General features: G+C 35.5%; 2 protein-coding genes across 10 annotated transcripts in view; one reads left to right on the top strand and one right to left on the bottom strand.

The window, feature by feature from the left end:
* The window catches only part of LOC120423362 (uncharacterized), a 346,647-nt gene extending 328,400 nt beyond the window's left edge, over positions 1-18,247 (bottom strand). For 3 of the 9 annotated variants that reach the window (XM_039587141.2, XM_039587158.2, XM_039587166.2), the window contains exon 1: positions 17,294-18,247. The gene's annotated coding sequence lies outside the window, so the exon portion shown is untranslated. The remainder of the gene's footprint in view (positions 1-17,293) is intronic. The other 6 variants (XM_039587150.2, XM_039587179.2, XM_039587197.2 and 3 more) reach the window with 3 other exon arrangements.
* On the top strand, positions 6,875-9,150 carry LOC120423427 (probable cytochrome P450 313a4). The gene is made up of 5 exons (XM_039587235.1): positions 6,875-7,785; positions 7,846-8,107; positions 8,159-8,285; positions 8,340-8,498; positions 8,553-9,150. Exons 1-5 carry the CDS (start codon positions 7,440-7,442, stop codon positions 9,138-9,140), a joined length of 1,482 nt encoding a protein of 493 aa, XP_039443169.1. The 5' UTR covers positions 6,875-7,439; the 3' UTR covers positions 9,141-9,150.
* Positions 18,248-18,550: the final 303 nt, after the last annotated feature.

The following is an 18,550-nucleotide window of genomic DNA, read 5'->3' as shown; positions in this document are numbered from 1 at the left end:
TAGAATAACTAAAAATAATAAAAAATAAAAAAAAATAAAAAAAAATAACAATAACAAAAAATTCATAACGACGGATAACAAATCTTGTTATAAATAACATAAAATGTTATTGGCCTAGTATTTTCAAATATCAAAAACATTTATTCCCAAGTTAGTTCCGTCTGCTCGGGTAGTACCAACCACCAGTGTCTTCCTTTTTATCTACAAGGACTTCGCCGCCCTGGGCTCCTAAGTGTATGAAAGTATGGCACGGAGCGACGGCTCCGAATACCCCTATTTACACAAAGAAATTTAGAGCGCCCGCCGCGGGATTCGAACCGGCGACCTTTGGATTGTGAGTCCAGTGCGCGGTCCGATTGATCAACGCATTCTACACAGCAAATAAAGTAGTAATCTAGCTGCGTGTAAAAGGCCTGGGTGTAAAAAAATTTTTGCATTATTTTATGAAATTCTGTGTAATATTACACTCTGAAATATGTAGCCCATCAGTATGGGAAACCTACTTGACCGAAATGTCAAGCTCACATATACGTTTATCCTTTCCATTTTTCATCGGTCTAATGGCCGAGCGGGCTAAGGCGCCAGTCCTTACTGTAGGTGCTTGGTTCGAGTCCCGTCGGTTGCAACTTTTTTTTTGTGTTTACAAAAATTGTACATGCAACGTGTAATATTAAGTGTCTTTTTTGACGAAGGTGATGTGCATGCTTTTGCATGCGATTTTACCATCGGATTTTTGCTGTGTATAGTCCTCTTAATATGTCCCGAAGACACCAAAATTGCCAAAAATAATACAAGAAAGTTATGCAATAAAAACACTTTTTATGAAGGGTAACCCTAGATATAATTTTGACGTAGAATTTTGAACTGATTAAAAGTTTCTCCAAAAAGCTCTAAAATGCTTCCCCGAAGCAGACATGTTTTCCTGCTAATTTCACTACGCAGACCACTGTTCAAGGGCAAAAAATATGTCGCAGTGCTGCCATCTTTTTTTTATTTTTGGAAATTTTGGTCGATATTTTTTTATGCAAAATCGGATTTGAAATGAAAAGTTTCTTTGCAGAAATTTAGGTAATGTGCACCGTTTTAAAGGAGAATCCTTCTTAAGATTGATTTTTACGAAAATTTTGCAATTTATCGACTTTTTTTCATTCAATAAGCCCCTTTCTTCAGTTCAGAAAATTTCATATAAATTTGTCAAGAAAACCAACAAAAAGAAAAAAGAAAAAAAAATTATATCTCAAAAATAACATTCAATTTTTAAATGCTGATATCTCAGCAATTATAGAGCCAATGTTCAATTTTAAAAATTGAAACATGCGTGAAATTTCCAGATCATTCCGATGAAAAATTTATCAGCATTTAAATTTCTACACGAACATTTTAAAGTGGTTAAAAATGTAAAATTAGGCCCTATATAATGTTACTCATGAGAATAATTCTTTGATATTTGCTGAAACAAAAGCACCCAATTTCAAAAATTCTCAGACAAATTTTTAAGAGATTTTTGAAAGAACCATAGAAAATAAAATTGGCGTCACAAATTTTCGCAAAAATCAAACTATAAAATTAAACTTTTGAAAATGGTGCAAACCGATTAAAAAATAATCCGCTTTTATTTTATTTAAACAAAATTGATTTAAAAAAAGGCAAACCTCCCATTTGTGTTTTTCTTGCTCGGATAATTGTTCAAAAGTTGACTTTTTTAATCCTCTACAAATAATAAAGTGCAATTATTCAAAAAATATGTTTGAGAAAAATGGGTAAATTTTGTTCATTGTTTATTTTTTTCTCGAATTTTCCTTACCTACACCTACAAATTAGTAGAGGGCACCGAATTTATCAGAAATTCCGTTCATAAGATACCGATTTATAATTTTTAAATACATTTTTTTGTATGAAATGTAAAAATGTAAAAATTGTATGGCCGAACCAATGACGCCAAATGGCTTCTTTGTTCATAGCAATTCATAGAAAAAAAGTTTTGTAAATAGTAGTTTATGCAACAAGTTGCAAAAAGAGGATTTTTTCAGCACGAGTCGTACATTTATCCAACGAGGTTCACCGAGTTGGATAAATACGAAGAGTTCTGAAAAAATCAAGTTTTGCAACGAGTTCCATACAACATTTTTTGCAATTCCGAAAAACACCCATTGAGTGAAATTTTAAGTCAAATTTTCATGTATTTTGTCAATAAATCGTTTAAATCAAAAAAATTTTGAAAAGTGTTACTTTTCGAAACAAGTGCTGAAAAGTTCAACTCTTCAGCACCCATTTCAGTGCTGAAAAGTAGAACTTTTCAGCATTTATTTTGAAAAGTGTTGCTATTCGATTCTGTTATTTTTGGTACAGAAAAGTAGGCTATTTCGTCGTTCAAGAATGACAATTGTTTCAATGTTCAAAATAATAGAAGGGGTAGTACCGCTTCTCCGTTACGAGATATCAAAAAATGAAGTTCGGATTCGTGATCAGGCGACAAAAATTACCCCTTAGGACAAAGCTTCACGCAAATGGAAGATTGCAATTGAAATGACATCAAATCTATTGGTATTTATAATCCAAAATGCAGTTTAACCAATTTCAACTTAAATTCACTTAAATTTGATATTTTCAATGACGCTGATTTATGATTTTTTGAAAAAAAAAGTGTTTTTTGTAATAATTTACGAAAATGACCGTTTTTAGGACCACTCTAGCAAGATGTAGGTCACCCTAACGGCCGAACAAAAAAATATGGGTCTAATTATTTTGGCCAAGAAACCGCAGAAATTTTTTAAGCTCGATCAGTGAACTGTTTTTCGTTTCATGATCTTTTCAAAAACACATTTTAAAGATTTCCTGCCATGAAAAAAACATGTCGCAATTTTGTAGCAATTAACCAAAAAGAAATCTCCCCATTCATCAAAACTGGGAAGTAATAATGTCCACAAATTAGACTCAAATTATTCCCGTTTGATGCCACTTCCTACAGAAATGTGTGTCATTTTGGGGTAGGGAGCGAAATCTAGATGGGAAATAAACACCATCCTAAATGCTGAACAGCAGGTCCCTGCTCGGAGCGCGACATCTAACGACATTAAAATGAGCATCATCATCGTCAGTGCCATTTCCACAAACACTCGCACACACATCATATCATGTTCAGCGAGGCGAGTCCTTGGAGCTCATATTTCAAAAAACTCCCAGCCAGCAACAGGTCCTTTCGGAAGGCGATCCCGTGTCTGTGGGTTTTGCCAGTCGAGAGCAACAGATTCGCGTACACGAATTTTCATCATGACGTCGAGCTCTTCTCTGTAGGGTAAAGGGGCAGAAAATTAGATTCTGAAAGTTTTAATTTGAATTTATTTAAATATTTACAATTTAATTTATGGTTTAACACTGAACTACAAAATTAAAAAAAAAATTTCAGCTGTTTTTTCAAAAACAAACCAAAATCGAGCCATTACCCGATCTTGAGTGAGTGCACGTTTGTACGAAATGGCTTCCATTTCAACCAACATCCATCCGCAGTGACGCTTCACTTGTCTACATTTCATCTTGCACAACGTCACTGCCAAAGCTGAAACTAGGGTTGTAAATTTTTGTTACAATTTATGAATCTAGAAAAAAAATCTATTGTTCTTATTTTCCTCTTCCTATAACATTTTTGTTAGATTTTTTAAAGATTTGTTTTACTGCAGTTGTTTTATTCATTCACATTTTTTGACATTTGGTTTCCCATCACCATGCACCTGTCTCACAATTTTGGCTTTCCAACTCAAAATTGACTCTTGTATGTTAACATGAGAACCTTGCTAATTTCAACACTCAGTTGCATTCAAAATATTGAAAAAAAAATAATAAGAATTGCCAACGTGAAAGTTTTTTTACCCCAAATTATTTAAACGAGCAAATATAAAAAAAAGTATTAACCAACACATGACTTCAACTTGTCTTCAAATTTGCTAATCATTTTATGACTTTTTTCTCTCAACTGAGTGTACTCACGAAACAACCTGGAGATTAACATTGTAACAACTTTAGCCCCCCCGAAAAAAAACCCGATGTCACTGAAGTTGATGAAAAAAGAGAATTCTAAATTCTCCGTACCGGGATGAGAGGAAAATTTTCCTTTGATCACTGGAACGATAATGATAACCAACAGAAGAAAAACCGTCCAAAAAAGAAAATTAGAAGATCCGAAAAAAGCTCGAGCTTTAGCCTCCTGCTGATGAATGTACGGTTTTATTTACTGGCTGTGACAAGTAAATGTTTTTTTTTTCTTTTTTTTTTGCCCAAATGAGAGCATTTCCTTCCTGCTGAGTTGGCTGAGTTGGATCAACAAGTTGGGCCAAGTGTGTGTTTGGTTGGCAGGGTGAAATTTGAGTTGGGCGTATGTGTGAAAAGGCAGTAAAATTTTCCACTGAAATACCTTCATCATAAATTACTTTAACTTCACAGAATTTGACCAAGTTGAACAAATAAATTTGAACAAGAAACAAAAAGTTGCAATTTGAATTTCAAGAACATTTTTCAATTATGTACATCATGAAAAAATAATTTCATCGAATCTGAAAATTTCAGTGGTTGGTAACATTATTGCAATTCGAATGTAAACTAAGACAATACTATGACAAATTTCACTTTTCGTTACTATAATTTGAGTTCCCAAAAAAACATTAAATTTATTTTAGTTTTTTAAGGATTGCGATAAATCTGCTACCGCAAAAGTGAAAAAAGAGATATTGATAGTGATATTTTTTTTTTGCATAATATCGAAAATATGAAATAAAGTTTTTTTTTTAACATTTTTAAGCTAGAAGTTTTAATGATTCCGAGTGAAGTGATGATAAAAGTAAAGTGAGTTTTACAAGTGTATAATATTTTCTCATAAAACTATTTATTTGATCAAATGTTTTTGGTTGAACGAATGCAAAAACTCATTTAACATTTTACACACATTGAAAAAAAAATCAATTTAAAAAAATGAATTACTTTGTGAGTTTAAAAAAATAGTTTGAAATAAGAGAAAAATACGATTAAGTTAAAAAACAAAGAGTTCAATAATGGAAATTTTACAGAAACAAAATTAATTCATTTTAAAAAATAAAAAAAGTCTAAAGTAGTCTAGTCAAGCCTGTTAATTTCTCCATACCATTAGTGACGTGACGTGATAAGAGCAAGGGCGTCTATGGGAAAAGCTACAAATTTTAGAGTGTACAGATTACGAAGTAAAAGGTGATCCCTTTGTTCATCCAGCACTCACATTTGTTTCATCACCTAGTTGTTTGCAGATATGAGGATCATACATACAAACATACTTACAAACAAAGAAATATTTGAAAAAAAAGATGGCTAATGTTTGAATCAATAAAAAAAACCAAATTATCACTAACACAAGTATAAATCGTTTTATAAGAAAAAAAAAGAAAATTACAGAAATAATATGGAAAAAAGAATAAATTATTTTGAACAAATATAAGATTATAATGCACTGATCGTACCTATCGTAAAAAAAAGAAAAACTAATCAAAAAAGAAAACAATAGAGTAAAAAAAGTAAAACTAATCAAAAAAGAAAACAATAGAGTAAAAAAAGGAAACAAAAACATAACACACCAAATTCTCATGTTCTTTTTCAGTAAATTAGATAACTGAAAATTCAGTTTTAATTGCCAAGGGTTTATTTACTGAAATTTCAGTTCAGTTTGACAGATCTTCGATTGCTGAAAATTCAGCTTTTCTTACGTCAAACTTACTTAAAATCCAGTTACCATCTGTCATCCTGGTTTCCGGAAACTGAAGTTTCAGACATTTACAATTCACTGAAAAACTTGCTGAAGATTCAGTAGTGCAGATTTCAGTAAATTTTTACTGATATTCAGTGAAAGAAAGTTGCTGTGTACAGAAACTCATATAAATTATTTTTACAAAATAATTGATCGATAAGAATATATTCAATTTTATCCTTTTCTTTTTTACAATATGTCATTTAAAACAAACATTGACATTTATTTTAAATTTTGTTGAGTTACATTAGACTAGAGTTGACTAAAACATTGAAAAATATTGAAAAAGAAATGAAAATTGTCTATGAGTTATAAAAATCATAAACTAATTAAAAAAAAAATAACGTTTAACATAATGAAGCACTTGTAAAAATTTTGCTGGAACAAAAAAAAATAGTGAGATTTCTAAACAACTTTGAACTCTCAATAATGTCTGAGATTAAAAAAAATAAAGTTTGTTTAAATAAATTTCAAATCAGACTTTTCAAGTCTGTTATGTCTTTCGGCGAAATGTCATTCGACCATTTGGAATTCGACATTTTGTCTTACACTTTCTTATACCTACTGAAGAAATAACTTTATAAGGCTAATGATTAAACAAGTTTTTGTCCAAAAAAAACAAGGATCAATAAAAAATCATTGTAATCAAAATGTATTTTAATTAAAATAACTTGTAAAATTGATTGTAAACTATTAAGAATACATTGTATAATGTTTATATATGGCACAAAATGGAGCAGTTGCCCCACCGTCATCAGAAATTTGTTCTAAAATTGGTCAGGGGTTGTCCATAAACGACGAAATTTTCAAAACGCTCATAATGTTGCCCCACCTTCCTTGAGGATCCGGGCACGCTAGTACATTTTGTTCTTGAAACAAATTTTCAACTTTTGTACCACCAACGATCGTAAAAAGACTAAGGGAAAAAATATTCTCAAAAATTCATTAAAATTTTGCCCACTTGTAATTGTAGCAGAATTTTAATAATGCTTTTGAAATTTATATTTTAATTCTTCATTTTATTTTTGTTGTAAAATTTTGTAAACAGATATCTTGCTTTTGAAACTTGACCTTTAAACTGACACATTTTCGACACCATTCACTTACCAGTGTAACAAAAACTGTCGATTCATTCCCAGCAGACATGAGCGGATGTGACGAAGCAGAAAAAAGCTTCGAACCCGAAACGAGGACACAACAAATTTGCATACATGAACGCAAACTTGGCCGTCCTGTGTGTAGCTTAGACCAGATGGTGAATATCAAGGGCGAATCTGCCTTTTTTGTGGAAAACTGTTTGATCTTTGTGGGTGGTTTGGTGTGGCAGGGGGTGGCAATGAATGATGCTGCAGTTTAGTTCGGTTGGAACCATCACCACCACGACCAGTGTGGTTTCGATCTATTCATGATGTAAGCTGACAAAATGATTCAAATTTGCACAATGTTCGCCAAGCTGGAGCTGGTTCAAGATGAAAGTACGGTAACACTCTGGTTTCAAAAGTAACTATTCATTGTTGTTTAATGTGGAATTGTAGCACGCAAGTCATGTAGCATGTTGGAGCACGTAGCACAAACTCAAGAGACTAATTAGCATACGTGACCGGTGGCTAGGTGAAGATAATACAATTTTACACCCATTCGAGGGGTAGAGTCGGGCACGGCAGAACCGAGCAAGATGTTCACCGTGGTCGTGCTTATCGTTGCCCTGGTGCTCCTGGTTGCCCTTGATACGGTGAAGAAGCGTCGACTGTACCCGGCCATTCCGACAGTTTCACCGTGCTACCCACTGGTGGGAAACGTTTTAAAGTTTCAAGGACAAACCTTGGAGCAAAAGTTCCGGACGTTGACGACCATTTTCAGCACCGTTCCGAGGCTGTTCAAACTTTGGTTGGGTCCAGTAATGGTGGTTGGCGTTACACATCCCGAGTTGATCCAGAAGTTGCTCAACGATCCGAACTGTCTGGAGAAGCCGTTCTTCTACGATTTTCTGAACATGAAGCATGGCTTGATTTCGGCTAGAAGTGAGTTAAATCATGTGCGTGAGGAAGAGTCTTGTTCATAAAGTTACACACTATTCCTAGTCGATTTTTGGAAGGTCAGTCGAAAAGTGCTCAACCCAACGATGAACGTCAAGTTCTTGCACGATTCGATACCAGTGTTTGAAAAATGTTCCCGAAACATGGTGGACCGAATGAAGGCCTGTCCAAAGCTCGAGGAACCCATCGACGTCCTTCCGTTCACCATGCAGTGCTCGCTGGAGATGGTTTGTGCTACCACGATGGGAGCGGAGGTTCTGGAGCGCGAAGGTAGTCAAAAGTTTATGGAAGACACCGAAGAGTATGTGTAAGAGGTATTCGATTGACAACTAGTTATTGACCATGGCACCTCTTACAGGTATTTCATGCTAGTGGCATCTCGGATATTCAACGTCTGGCTGTACAGTGATGTGATTTATCGGAAAACGAAACAATATCTCCTTGAGTGTCGAACTCGTGAAGCATGTTTGGATTTCGCTATGAAGGTAGATCCGAAACTAGCCTCGGCACAATTTGCTTCAGTTAGAAAATCTTTTTAGACCATCAAGGTTCGTCGAGCAGCTTTGGAGTTAAAAGACCACCAACAAGATTCAACAACAGGTCCAAAAATCCTAATTGACCAAGTTCTAACCATGGATATCAACAAGGAGATGAGTGATCAAAACCTGTGCGAACAAATCTGGACGCTGGTGGCCGCTGTAAGTTTCCAAACAATCCTCCAAATCCACAAACTAAATCATCCAACTTTACAGGGAAGTGACACCGCAGCTCACGGAGTGGCCCACGCCTGTCTCATCCTGGCCATGTTCCCCCACCTTCAGGAAAAACTCCTGACAGAAATCGAATCCATCCTCCCGTCCGACCAAACCCCCATCACTCCGGAAGCACTCAAACACCTAACCTTCCTAGACATGTTCTTCAAGGAATGCCTCCGAGTGGCTCCCCTCGGTCCGATCATCTCGCGCAAAAATCTAGCCCCAATCGAGCTGGACGGAAACCGCTTCCCCCCGGGAACAATGTTCCTAGTGAATTTCTGTGGACTCCACCAGCGCGAGGACATTTGGGGCCCCACCGTGGACCAGTTCGATCCGGAGCGGTTCCTGCCGCAACGGGTACGCCTGCGGCACCCGTACTCGTATCTGCCCTTTAGCGCTGGCTCCAGGAACTGCATCGGCTGGAGGTACGCCATGATCAACACCAAGGTGATGTTGATCCACATCGTGCGGAACTTTCGGTTGAGCACCAAGATCAAGTACGAAGAGCTGCGGTTCGCGATGGGGATCACGCTGCACTTGGCGTTCAAGCATTTGATTACTTTGGAAGATAGGAATAGTGTCTAAAACTGATTATGAGTTATTTTTGTATCACAACATTTCAATTTATTTTCAAATTTCAAAATATCACACTCCGGTAGCCTTAGTAGCTCTCCGAAATTCTACTTCAGAAACATAACTATTGTTGTATTTTATACACGTTGTTGTTTTTCAGCCGTTCCACAGTCTCAGCCTCGGAATGGTCAGCTAAACAAACCTTGTTTGATGTTGTTTAAATTGTGTGCTTGAGTTTATGTTTATTCAACTTCAAGTAAAATATTATAAGCCCAACGCAATCCGTCATCTGAGGCGGAACATCAATTTCAGTCATGATTTTGCACAACATATTTTTATTGGTTTTGGTTAGAAGTGACATAGAACAACACAATCCACATTTTTCAGCAATTTTCAAATTTGATCAATCAAGGGCCTAAAAAACCCTTTCTCGGCCTCTTTTTGCTTTCATATAGTGATTTTTGACTATTCGAAAGTAATAAATAGCTCAAAAAAGGCTGGTACAAATATTTTTAAAAGTTTTCACGAATTGCTTTAAACATGATTACAACATTGTTACCGTAATCTGGGGTGAATCGGGACTACAGTCTGAATAGGGACAGCAGTTTTTAGAGCACTTAAAGCTTTTAAATTTGGATATGGATGTATACATTTTGTTGGCCTGAATCTGTTCTAACCGAAACCAACCAGAAAAATCAAAATATTGTGCTCCAACATGGTAAAAACTGCTGTCCAAATTCGCCCCATGTGTCCCGATTGACCCCAGTTTACGGTACTATAAAAAAAAAAATATTTTTTTCCTACGCGTTCACGTATCCCAACATTCCAAATTTGCAAAAAAAATGAAAAGTTACAAAAAACGAAGTTGACTTTATCACGGTGGGTAAGAAGGGGATTATTATGCAACTTGCATGCACCTCGGAAATTCCTTCTGGAGGTTGTTGGGGGGACTATTCTAAGTCAGAAAAATCGATTCCCAAAATATTCTGTCGGTGAAAACTGATTTTATCTCGATTTGAAGATAAAAAACCTAATATATCGCCTAAAACCTCGAAAATACGTCTAAAATCTTAGTCTAACTCTGGACAAAGAAGTTAATTTTCATCAAGATATCAATTCTTAGTTCCCAAAATATAATCCTGACATAGTACACCTTAAATCGGTCCATTACTTGAGTCCCAGCGTCATCAGGAGGTGTAAAATAGTGTTATTTGAAAAAAAATATTTTCAATTTGCTCCGGTAAATCAACTGTCATGTCTGAATTCAAAAACTAATGTTGTAGCATTGTTGCAAACAAAATGAAGAACAATTTTGCAGAATAAAGTATGACATTTTATCCATTTTCAGTAAAGTTATGTCTATTTTAGTGGGGAAATTGCTGCCAATTTTCAAAATTCTTCGATATTTAACTCATTCCTGTTATAAACAGCTACTACGATCATACTCAGTAAGATGTAACAAAAACTACTTTTTGGCGTGCATTCAGGGGCTGGTTAAGGTGGGCGTACTGCGCTTAAATCCCAAATATGAGCTTGATTGAACTTAATAGGAGCTATGCATTTGAATTTTACATAAGATTCAACTCGTAAAAAACATGTTTTTCAAAAATGTAGATTTTTTAGGCACTTTGGCCACTGAAGCGTTTATTGTCAACATCATTGGCGTGTAGGCCAGATCCTTGTGCATGTTTTGGTATATATAACATTGAAGTTTTGAGCAAAATGGAATGGCGCGTCGCCTATATTTTCTGCTGATCCGTTTTTTCGAAAAATTTCAAAACTTTGAAGGCCTCCAGAGTGCGTCAATTCAATGTTATATATACCAAAACATGCGCAAGGATCTGGCCTACACGCCAATGATGTTGACAATAAACGCTTCAGTGGCCAAAGTGCCAAAAAAATTTACATTTTTGAAAAACATGTTTTTTACGAGTTGAATCCTATGAAAAATTCAAATGCATAGCGACAGCTCCTATTAAGTTCAATCAAGCTCATATTTGGGATTTGGACTCAGTATGCCCACCGTAACCAGCCCCTGAATGCCCGCCAAAATGTAATTTTTGTTACATCCTACTGAGTATGATCATAGTAGCTGTTTATAACAGGAATTGATTAAATATCGAAGAATTTTGAAAATTGGCAGCAACTTTCACACTAAAATAGACATAACATTACAGAAAATGGATAAAATGTCATACTTTTTTCTGCAAAATTGTTCTTCATTTTGTTTGCAACAATGATACAACATTAGTTTTCGAATTCAGACATGACAGTTGATTTACCAGAGCAAATTGAAAATATTTTTTTTTAAATAACACTATTTTACACCTCCTGATGACGCTGGGACTCAAGTAATGGACCGATTTAAGGTGTACTATGTCAGGATTATATTTTGGGAACTAAGAATTGATATCTTCATGAAAATTAACTTCTTTGTCCAGAGTTAGATCGAGATTTTAGACGTATTTTTGAGGTTTTAGGTGATATATTAGGTTTTTTATCTTCAAATCGAGATAAAATCAGTTTTCACCGACAGAATATTTTGGGAATCGGTTTTTCTGACTCAGAATAGTCCTCCCAACAAACCCCAGAAGGAATTTCCGAGGTGCATGCAAGTTGCATAATAATCCCCTTCTTACCCACCGTGTTTATAGCTGTCCGCAGGCCTGCAAAAAGTTTCCAACCCAGCGTACACATGAAGCAAACCAAAATGTCAGTTCACTGCTAGCATGTGACTGTAAGCCTACTGTGTCCGTTCAACCACTGCCGCCTGACTCGTGCCGGTCGGCTGCTGGAGAATGCGAGACGTCAAAAAATGAGCTACACTCACTCAATTCGTGTCATATGACTGACTCGTAAAATCCTCTTTAAACACTATTTTGACTATTTTTAAACAATTGAATGGTTCTAGACTGTGCAAAACACTTAAAACAACCATAACTTTTTATTCAAAATTACATTTCCACGCATAAATACCAACTTTTTGTGTAAAAACTTGTTTCTTTATGTGTGTGCGTGCAACGTCGAATGAGCGTTGGTCGACTACTGCCTAGCATTGCAGCTGCTCAATGAACTAGGGCACTCACGACTGCGCCGGGTTTGTTTATGTCACGGTTTTGCGGTTCAGTTACTGGATCTGAAAAATTCGTATCAGCGTCGCCGATTTTCGCGTCAAGACCCCTGACATTTCCAGCACTGGCTGTCCGTTACTTTTGCTAGTACCAACCACTAGTGTCTTCTTTTATCTACAAAGACTTCGCCGCCTTTAGGTTCCTAAGTGTATGAGAACATGGCACGGCACTTTAAAAAGGCACCAGTGTTTTCAATGTAAATTTCAAAATTAGTGAATAATTATTTTTTCATCCACTCATTATGCCTTCCTCACTGAGGTAAAGCTATAATCCTGCTCGAAAAATGAACTTTTGAAAAACAGCTCGTAGACCTATATTCATGCATACCTATCGACTCAGAATCGAAAACTGAACAAATGTATGTGTGTGTGTATGTGTGTGCGTATTCCCCTTGGTGCTCAAAATTTTTGCCAAGTTTTCTCGGCACTGGCTGATCCGATTTGAGTCAAATATGTTGCATGCGATCCGGTTTGGTGCCCCATACTGCGCTATTGAATTGTTTGAAGATCCGATAAGTAGTTCAAAAGTTACGTATAAAAAAGTGTCAGAGTTGCGAATCGGGAGCTGGAATTTTGATGCCAGAACTCACTTATCTATATGAAAACTATGCCCGGATCTATCATCCAACCTATCTTTGGATAGGTAATCAAAAGATCTTTCAAATGAGTCTGACATGTTGAAGATCTGGCAACCCTGTCTCAAGTTATGACCACTTAAGTGATATTTATGAACTTTTTTGAAGCCGGATCTCACTTAAATGTATGCAAGCTATGTCCGGATCCAGTATCCGACCCATCGTTGGTTAGGTAATGAGTCTTTTCAATGTGTCCAAAACTTTGAAGATCTGGCAACGCTCAGTCTTAAGTTATGACCGCTTAAGTAACATTTGTGTATTTTTTTTATTGAGAAATAGATGGAATTTGTGTCCAAACACATCATATCACCAAATGTTGGTAAAAAGTGAGAAAGGCACCAACCACATAAGTGGATTAAGTTAGTTTTTTAGGTAAATTTTGAAGAGTTGGGGCACAAAAACTTGAAATTAAACTAGAAAAAAAAACTGACCATAATTGATAACGATAAATATATTTTACGTGCTTCTGTTGTGAATTGGCCCAGAAACTCGATCTTAATAAAATTTTCACCTGAAAAAAAGATTCTAAGTGATCCTTTGAAAAAAAAAATTATATCCAAAAAATATCCTTCGAAAACGAGTCTATAATGTTGAAAAAGGTAACTTTTGGAGATTGATGAATATGATTATTGAATCTTACCTATACTTAGATATGATTTTACAAAATTTAGTGATTGGATTTTGAAGGGTTTGGGAACAAAAACTTAAATGGACAAAATTAAACATTGTTATGTGTGCTTTTGTTGTGAAATTGGCACAGGAACTCGAATTTGACTTAAACAAAAATCACCGGGAAATGGATGCTAAATGGTCCTTTGAGCAAAAATTTAAGTCCATCAAATTTTCTCAAAGAAAACGAAAACGTTATTGAAACACAGCAAAAATGTGAAATTTAGATGATTGAAAAATTTGATGATTGAACCTTACCTAATTTTTAAATGTAATTTTAGCACAATTTATGGTGAAAAGTAAAATCACACATGAAAAATTTAGATTTACATATTTTTGTAATATCCTGTCCACGTGATGACCGATTCTAACCTATTTTTAGATGTAATTTTACAACATTCAGTGTGAAGCAAGTAAAATCACAACTAAACAGATGTAATTTTTTCTGCCAATAAATCTGTCAACATTCTGAGATATCGTACATAGTAAAAAATTGTGTAAATTTTGAGGGTGTAATTTTGGAAGCTTGAATACTACCGCTTTATGATGTAATTTTACCTCATTTTAGAATGAAAAAGTGACATGACACCAGAAAAGTGGTAAAATAACACATTTTCATAGGTAAAATTACAACTTTTTTCTGACATAAAAGATGTACCCCTTTCCAGATGTAATATTACCATGATTTTTTTTACTGTGTACGTAAAACTTCTTTACCCAAAGCGTTCTCAGGCTCAGATAGATAGATGTCCTCTAAAAGCTCCAAGTTGAATAAATTTGGTCTTTGGATGCAACATTTTTTTTATTTTAGTTTTAAAAATGTAATATTTGTCTCAGAAATGCGCACATTTGGGGGATTTCTCTCTTTATTTTGTTGCATTTTTCAGACCTTTTCAGGTGTTTTTTGGATTTGAAGTTTGATTGAATTTACAGAATTTTAAACCTTTTTGAAGATTTCAAACATTCAAATTTTGTGTCCCGATTACACAGTAAAGAGTAAAAAATGTATTGATTCGGAAGGTGAAAATTTGAAGGTGTAATGTTACCTCTATTATGATGTAATATTACATAAAGGTAAACTGTAAAAGTGGTAAAACACTGGAATAGCGGCGATTTAAAATATTTTAAGTGGTGAAATCACATATTTTTTCTTACATTAAAGATGTCGTCATTCCCAGATGTAATATTGCCATGATTTTTTTATGTGCACTGTAAAAAAATTGAGTTAATTGGGAAGGTTTAATAGTACCTCTTTTATGATGTAGTTTTACCGACTTTAGGCAGAGGTTATCATTACACATTCTTTCTGACCAAAAGATGCACCCCTTCCCAGATGTAATATTACCATGGCTTTTTTTACCGTGTAAAATTCTTATACTTGGCCTAGATACACTGTAAAAAAAATCATGGTAACATTACATCAGGGAAGGGGCAGAAAAAATGTGTAGTTTTTCCTCTGAAAATGTGTAATTTAACCACTTTTCTCGTGAAATAACACTTTTGCAGGCTAAATTGAGGTAAAATTACATCTTAAAAGTGGTAATATCCAACCTTCCAAATTTACACAATGTTTTAACTGTGTACTAGAAACCACCCCTGAAAATTTCAGACGGAGGTGGAGAGGTCAATGCGAGATAGGTATGCTCTGCTCGTGGACTCACTCAACAATATGATTGGGCGATTTCAGTTGATGACTGTATCTTTTATAATCATTTTAGTTTTTAAGAAAAAATACCGTTGAAAAATAGTAATAATAATAAAAAAAACAAATAAATGGAACGATAACTTTAACAGTTCTTCTGCCGGATGTTACATTTGCAATTCAAAGATTTGGAAAGCCTTTCAACTGAAATCAATTCATAAGCCTTTGCAGGTTGATTACATACATCAAATTTTAGATTTTTTTAGCTGAGCGCTCTTTTAGAGAAAATAAATTTTGAGAAAAAACCTGTCAATGATGGTTCTGAATTCAGGGTCCAGAAATAGTAAATTGAAATGAAAACATAATCACTATACGTAAAATGCTTCTACAAACAACACAAAGAAACCCATTTTTTGATTGAAACTAGAGCGTCCAATTTCCCGTCCCGGGAAAAAAATTCCCGGGAATTCCCGGGATTTCCCGAAAAATAATAATAACCGTTTCCCGGGAAATTTGTAAATTTCCCTGGAATTCCCGAAATTCAAGCGGGAGTATACATTTTCCTTACTTTTCGGTCCCAATTTTTTGAAAATTTACAAAAAAAAAATAATGAAAGAACCTAACTTAATTTTATTCATTTTAATCTACTGTGCATATAGAACTAAAAAGAAAAAATCAGGTTCATTTCAGGTGTATTTCATACAATAATTATTGTGAAACGGGGTAACTATGATAGGATTTCATTCTGTTTTTTTCCAACTGGTAAGGTTTGTCTCAAGATTATTATTTTGTACAACATGTACTGGGGTAGGCCAAACAAGGTCCATGCACTATTGTTGGAAAAAAATGTTTTTCAATAGTTTTTGAAAAATAGTGGCGTTACACAATCACTAAGGTTGCTGATAAGTTTTTAAGAAAAAAAATCAATGTTTAAATTTACTTAACTTACTTTATAAGCTTTTTAACAATATACATATAAATTTTAGGTGAAATTGATAAAAAGTCAAAATTTTGCCTAAAAATCGTTAAAATGAGTTTTGTTGATAAAATTACGGTCTAGAACAAGTTATTTGCCATGAAAAACATAATTTCTGCATGATTTTATTTTTGTTTGCTTTATGAGTCAACGTTATTCTTAAACATATTCCCTTGAAATGGTAACAAAAACAAATTTAAAAGCATTTTTATGGTTGAGAAGCATGGATTTTACTCATTGATTCAAAATTTGATTTTAAAAATAATACTTCTCAACAAAAAAATATCAATTGATTTTTTATTTTTTTTATTTAGTAGGAGTTGAAAGACAGCATATGAAATTAGAAAATTTCAATATTTTTATAAAGTTGTATGATTTTTAAAAGCAATCAAGCCATTAATTGACCCCCACACTCATTTTGAACATTAAAGTTGCTGTTCTATACAATTTTGTTGCAAAATATCAATCAGAAGCAGGATAAGATCAATTTTCGATAAATTTTAAATTTCCCGGGAATTCCCGGGATTTCCCGGGAAATTTGTTAAAAATTTCCCGTTTCCCGGGAATTTTGTAACCCCGGGAAACTGGACGCTCTAATTGAAACATTCTGAATAAAGATTTGAATGTTTTTCTAAAACGAACATGGTCGCCAAATGGCCGATCGGGAATGATGCCTTTCTGAGCCTTATGTTAAAACCAAATTTTTAAATAATATTAAAAAAAATACTTTGCTCTAGTCGATATATAAGAGACCATGGAGATCACCGAGACAAGCTATTTGAAAGGAATGAATAATTCATCAAAGAAGTGAGTAATACCGAGGCCAAGGTCAGAAAGTTTAACTGGTAGGTGTTGATTTAGATCTCAATACTATAAAATCAAATTTTTAAGTTTCTGACTCATTGAAAATTAAGCAAGAAAATTCACATGAATAAGCAATATCATAGAATATTTGGAACATTATTGGAAATTATTGAGTATTTTATTTAGTAAATGAACAATCAATTTAAACAGATAAACATTCAAATTTCCCCATTTGTCATCATCACCGCAAATCCCCCAGCACAAAAAAAACACAATAACCAACTTCATAAACATCTAATCCATACGTACATTTTGATCCTCTCGAAAGTTACTTTGTCACTCACAGACGACGAAAAAATACACTTCGTTACAAAACTTTTTTCTTTCCGCTGATTGTTTGTTCGGGGGGTGGTGGTGGTGGTTGTGTCGGGAGAAAAGCTCAGCCTAGCTTAATGTTGGGTGGCGTCCCGCCGGAAGCGGAGGAGCAACTTTGTGCCCTCCTCTGAGTTATTCTTCTTCTTTTTTGTTCACCTTTTGTAAGTATCTCTTTTCACAAAAACTCGGTTCCTGTTTGTACACTGTACCTTTCCGGCGCTCGCTCAATTTAAATATTCAGTTCGTTTTGCCCGTGTAACACACACAGAAAAACGACACATTTTCCCGTTGAATGTAGCGTTGGATGCCCAGGTGAAGCGCGCGCTTCAAATTGTTACTCTTGTGAAATCAAATTTCCTGCCAGGACAGGCCTTTCGCTGAGTGAGTGAGAGCGACGAAGGTGGGCTTCTAAAAATAAACACTTTCCCTTTTTTATTTAATTTTTCTCGCAACCTCAGCGCACATGGTAGCGCACACTCACAAAACTCGATTATCGCTGGAAAATGTGTGTCAGAGTCTGGTGATGGTCGGGGCGAAAATCCCTTTTCCTGCGAACCTCACTCAGCGCGAGTGTTTCCTCTCAAGAATCCTCACTCGCAGAGCCGACATCCTTGGCGTTCTAAGGAAAAACTCACTTCACTTTTCCACACTACCAGTTGCTTGCTGTAGATTTACACCATCGTTTCACTGTCTGTAGAGATGTAGAGCACAAGAGGGAGCAACCTTGTCCACCTTGCTACCCCGGGGCCTCCCAGGAAGCAACTGGTTGCCACTACCTCCACCGTCCAACTCCGATCTAGCCCAGTCCTCTCACAGCTTCCTTTCTTCACACCACATCACAGAGTTTCTTCTTCCTGTCCCCAACATCCAGGGCAGGGGGGGGGTACTGGGGCGCTACTTCTCGGGGACCACCAACCTTCCAACTCCGACAACACTTCCGAACCGACTGAGCTCGAGCGCGCCTCATATTTCACTTTTATACAGCACACGGTCGTGAAAATCCCACCCCGGGACCTCCCCCAACCACCCTCGTCATCGGAGAGTCGGAGGACACTCTCACTGGAGCACTGGACCAGACTCGGGAGACCCATCCCCCCTCCCCCCCCATTTACCTTTCTGATGGATGATGATAATGCTACAACGATGACAACGACGACGACGACGAGCAACAGGAGGTTAATAGCTCTCTCT

This window comes from Culex pipiens, chromosome 3 (genome assembly GCF_016801865.2).
Source record: "Culex pipiens pallens isolate TS chromosome 3, TS_CPP_V2, whole genome shotgun sequence".
NCBI lineage: Eukaryota > Metazoa > Arthropoda > Insecta > Diptera > Culicidae > Culex > Culex pipiens.
This window is presented reverse-complemented; position numbering and strand designations above follow the sequence as displayed.

Coding starts and splice junctions, on each gene's coding strand:
- LOC120423427 (XM_039587235.1), top strand. CDS start 7,440: ATGTTCACCGTGGTCGTGCTTATCGTTGCCCTGGTGCTCCTGGTTGCC. Junction 7,786..7,845: donor TGGCTTGATTTCGGCTAGAA/GTGAGTTAAATC, acceptor CACTATTCCTAG/TCGATTTTTGGAAGGTCAGT. Junction 8,286..8,339: donor GTTTGGATTTCGCTATGAAG/GTAGATCCGAAA, acceptor AAATCTTTTTAG/ACCATCAAGGTTCGTCGAGC.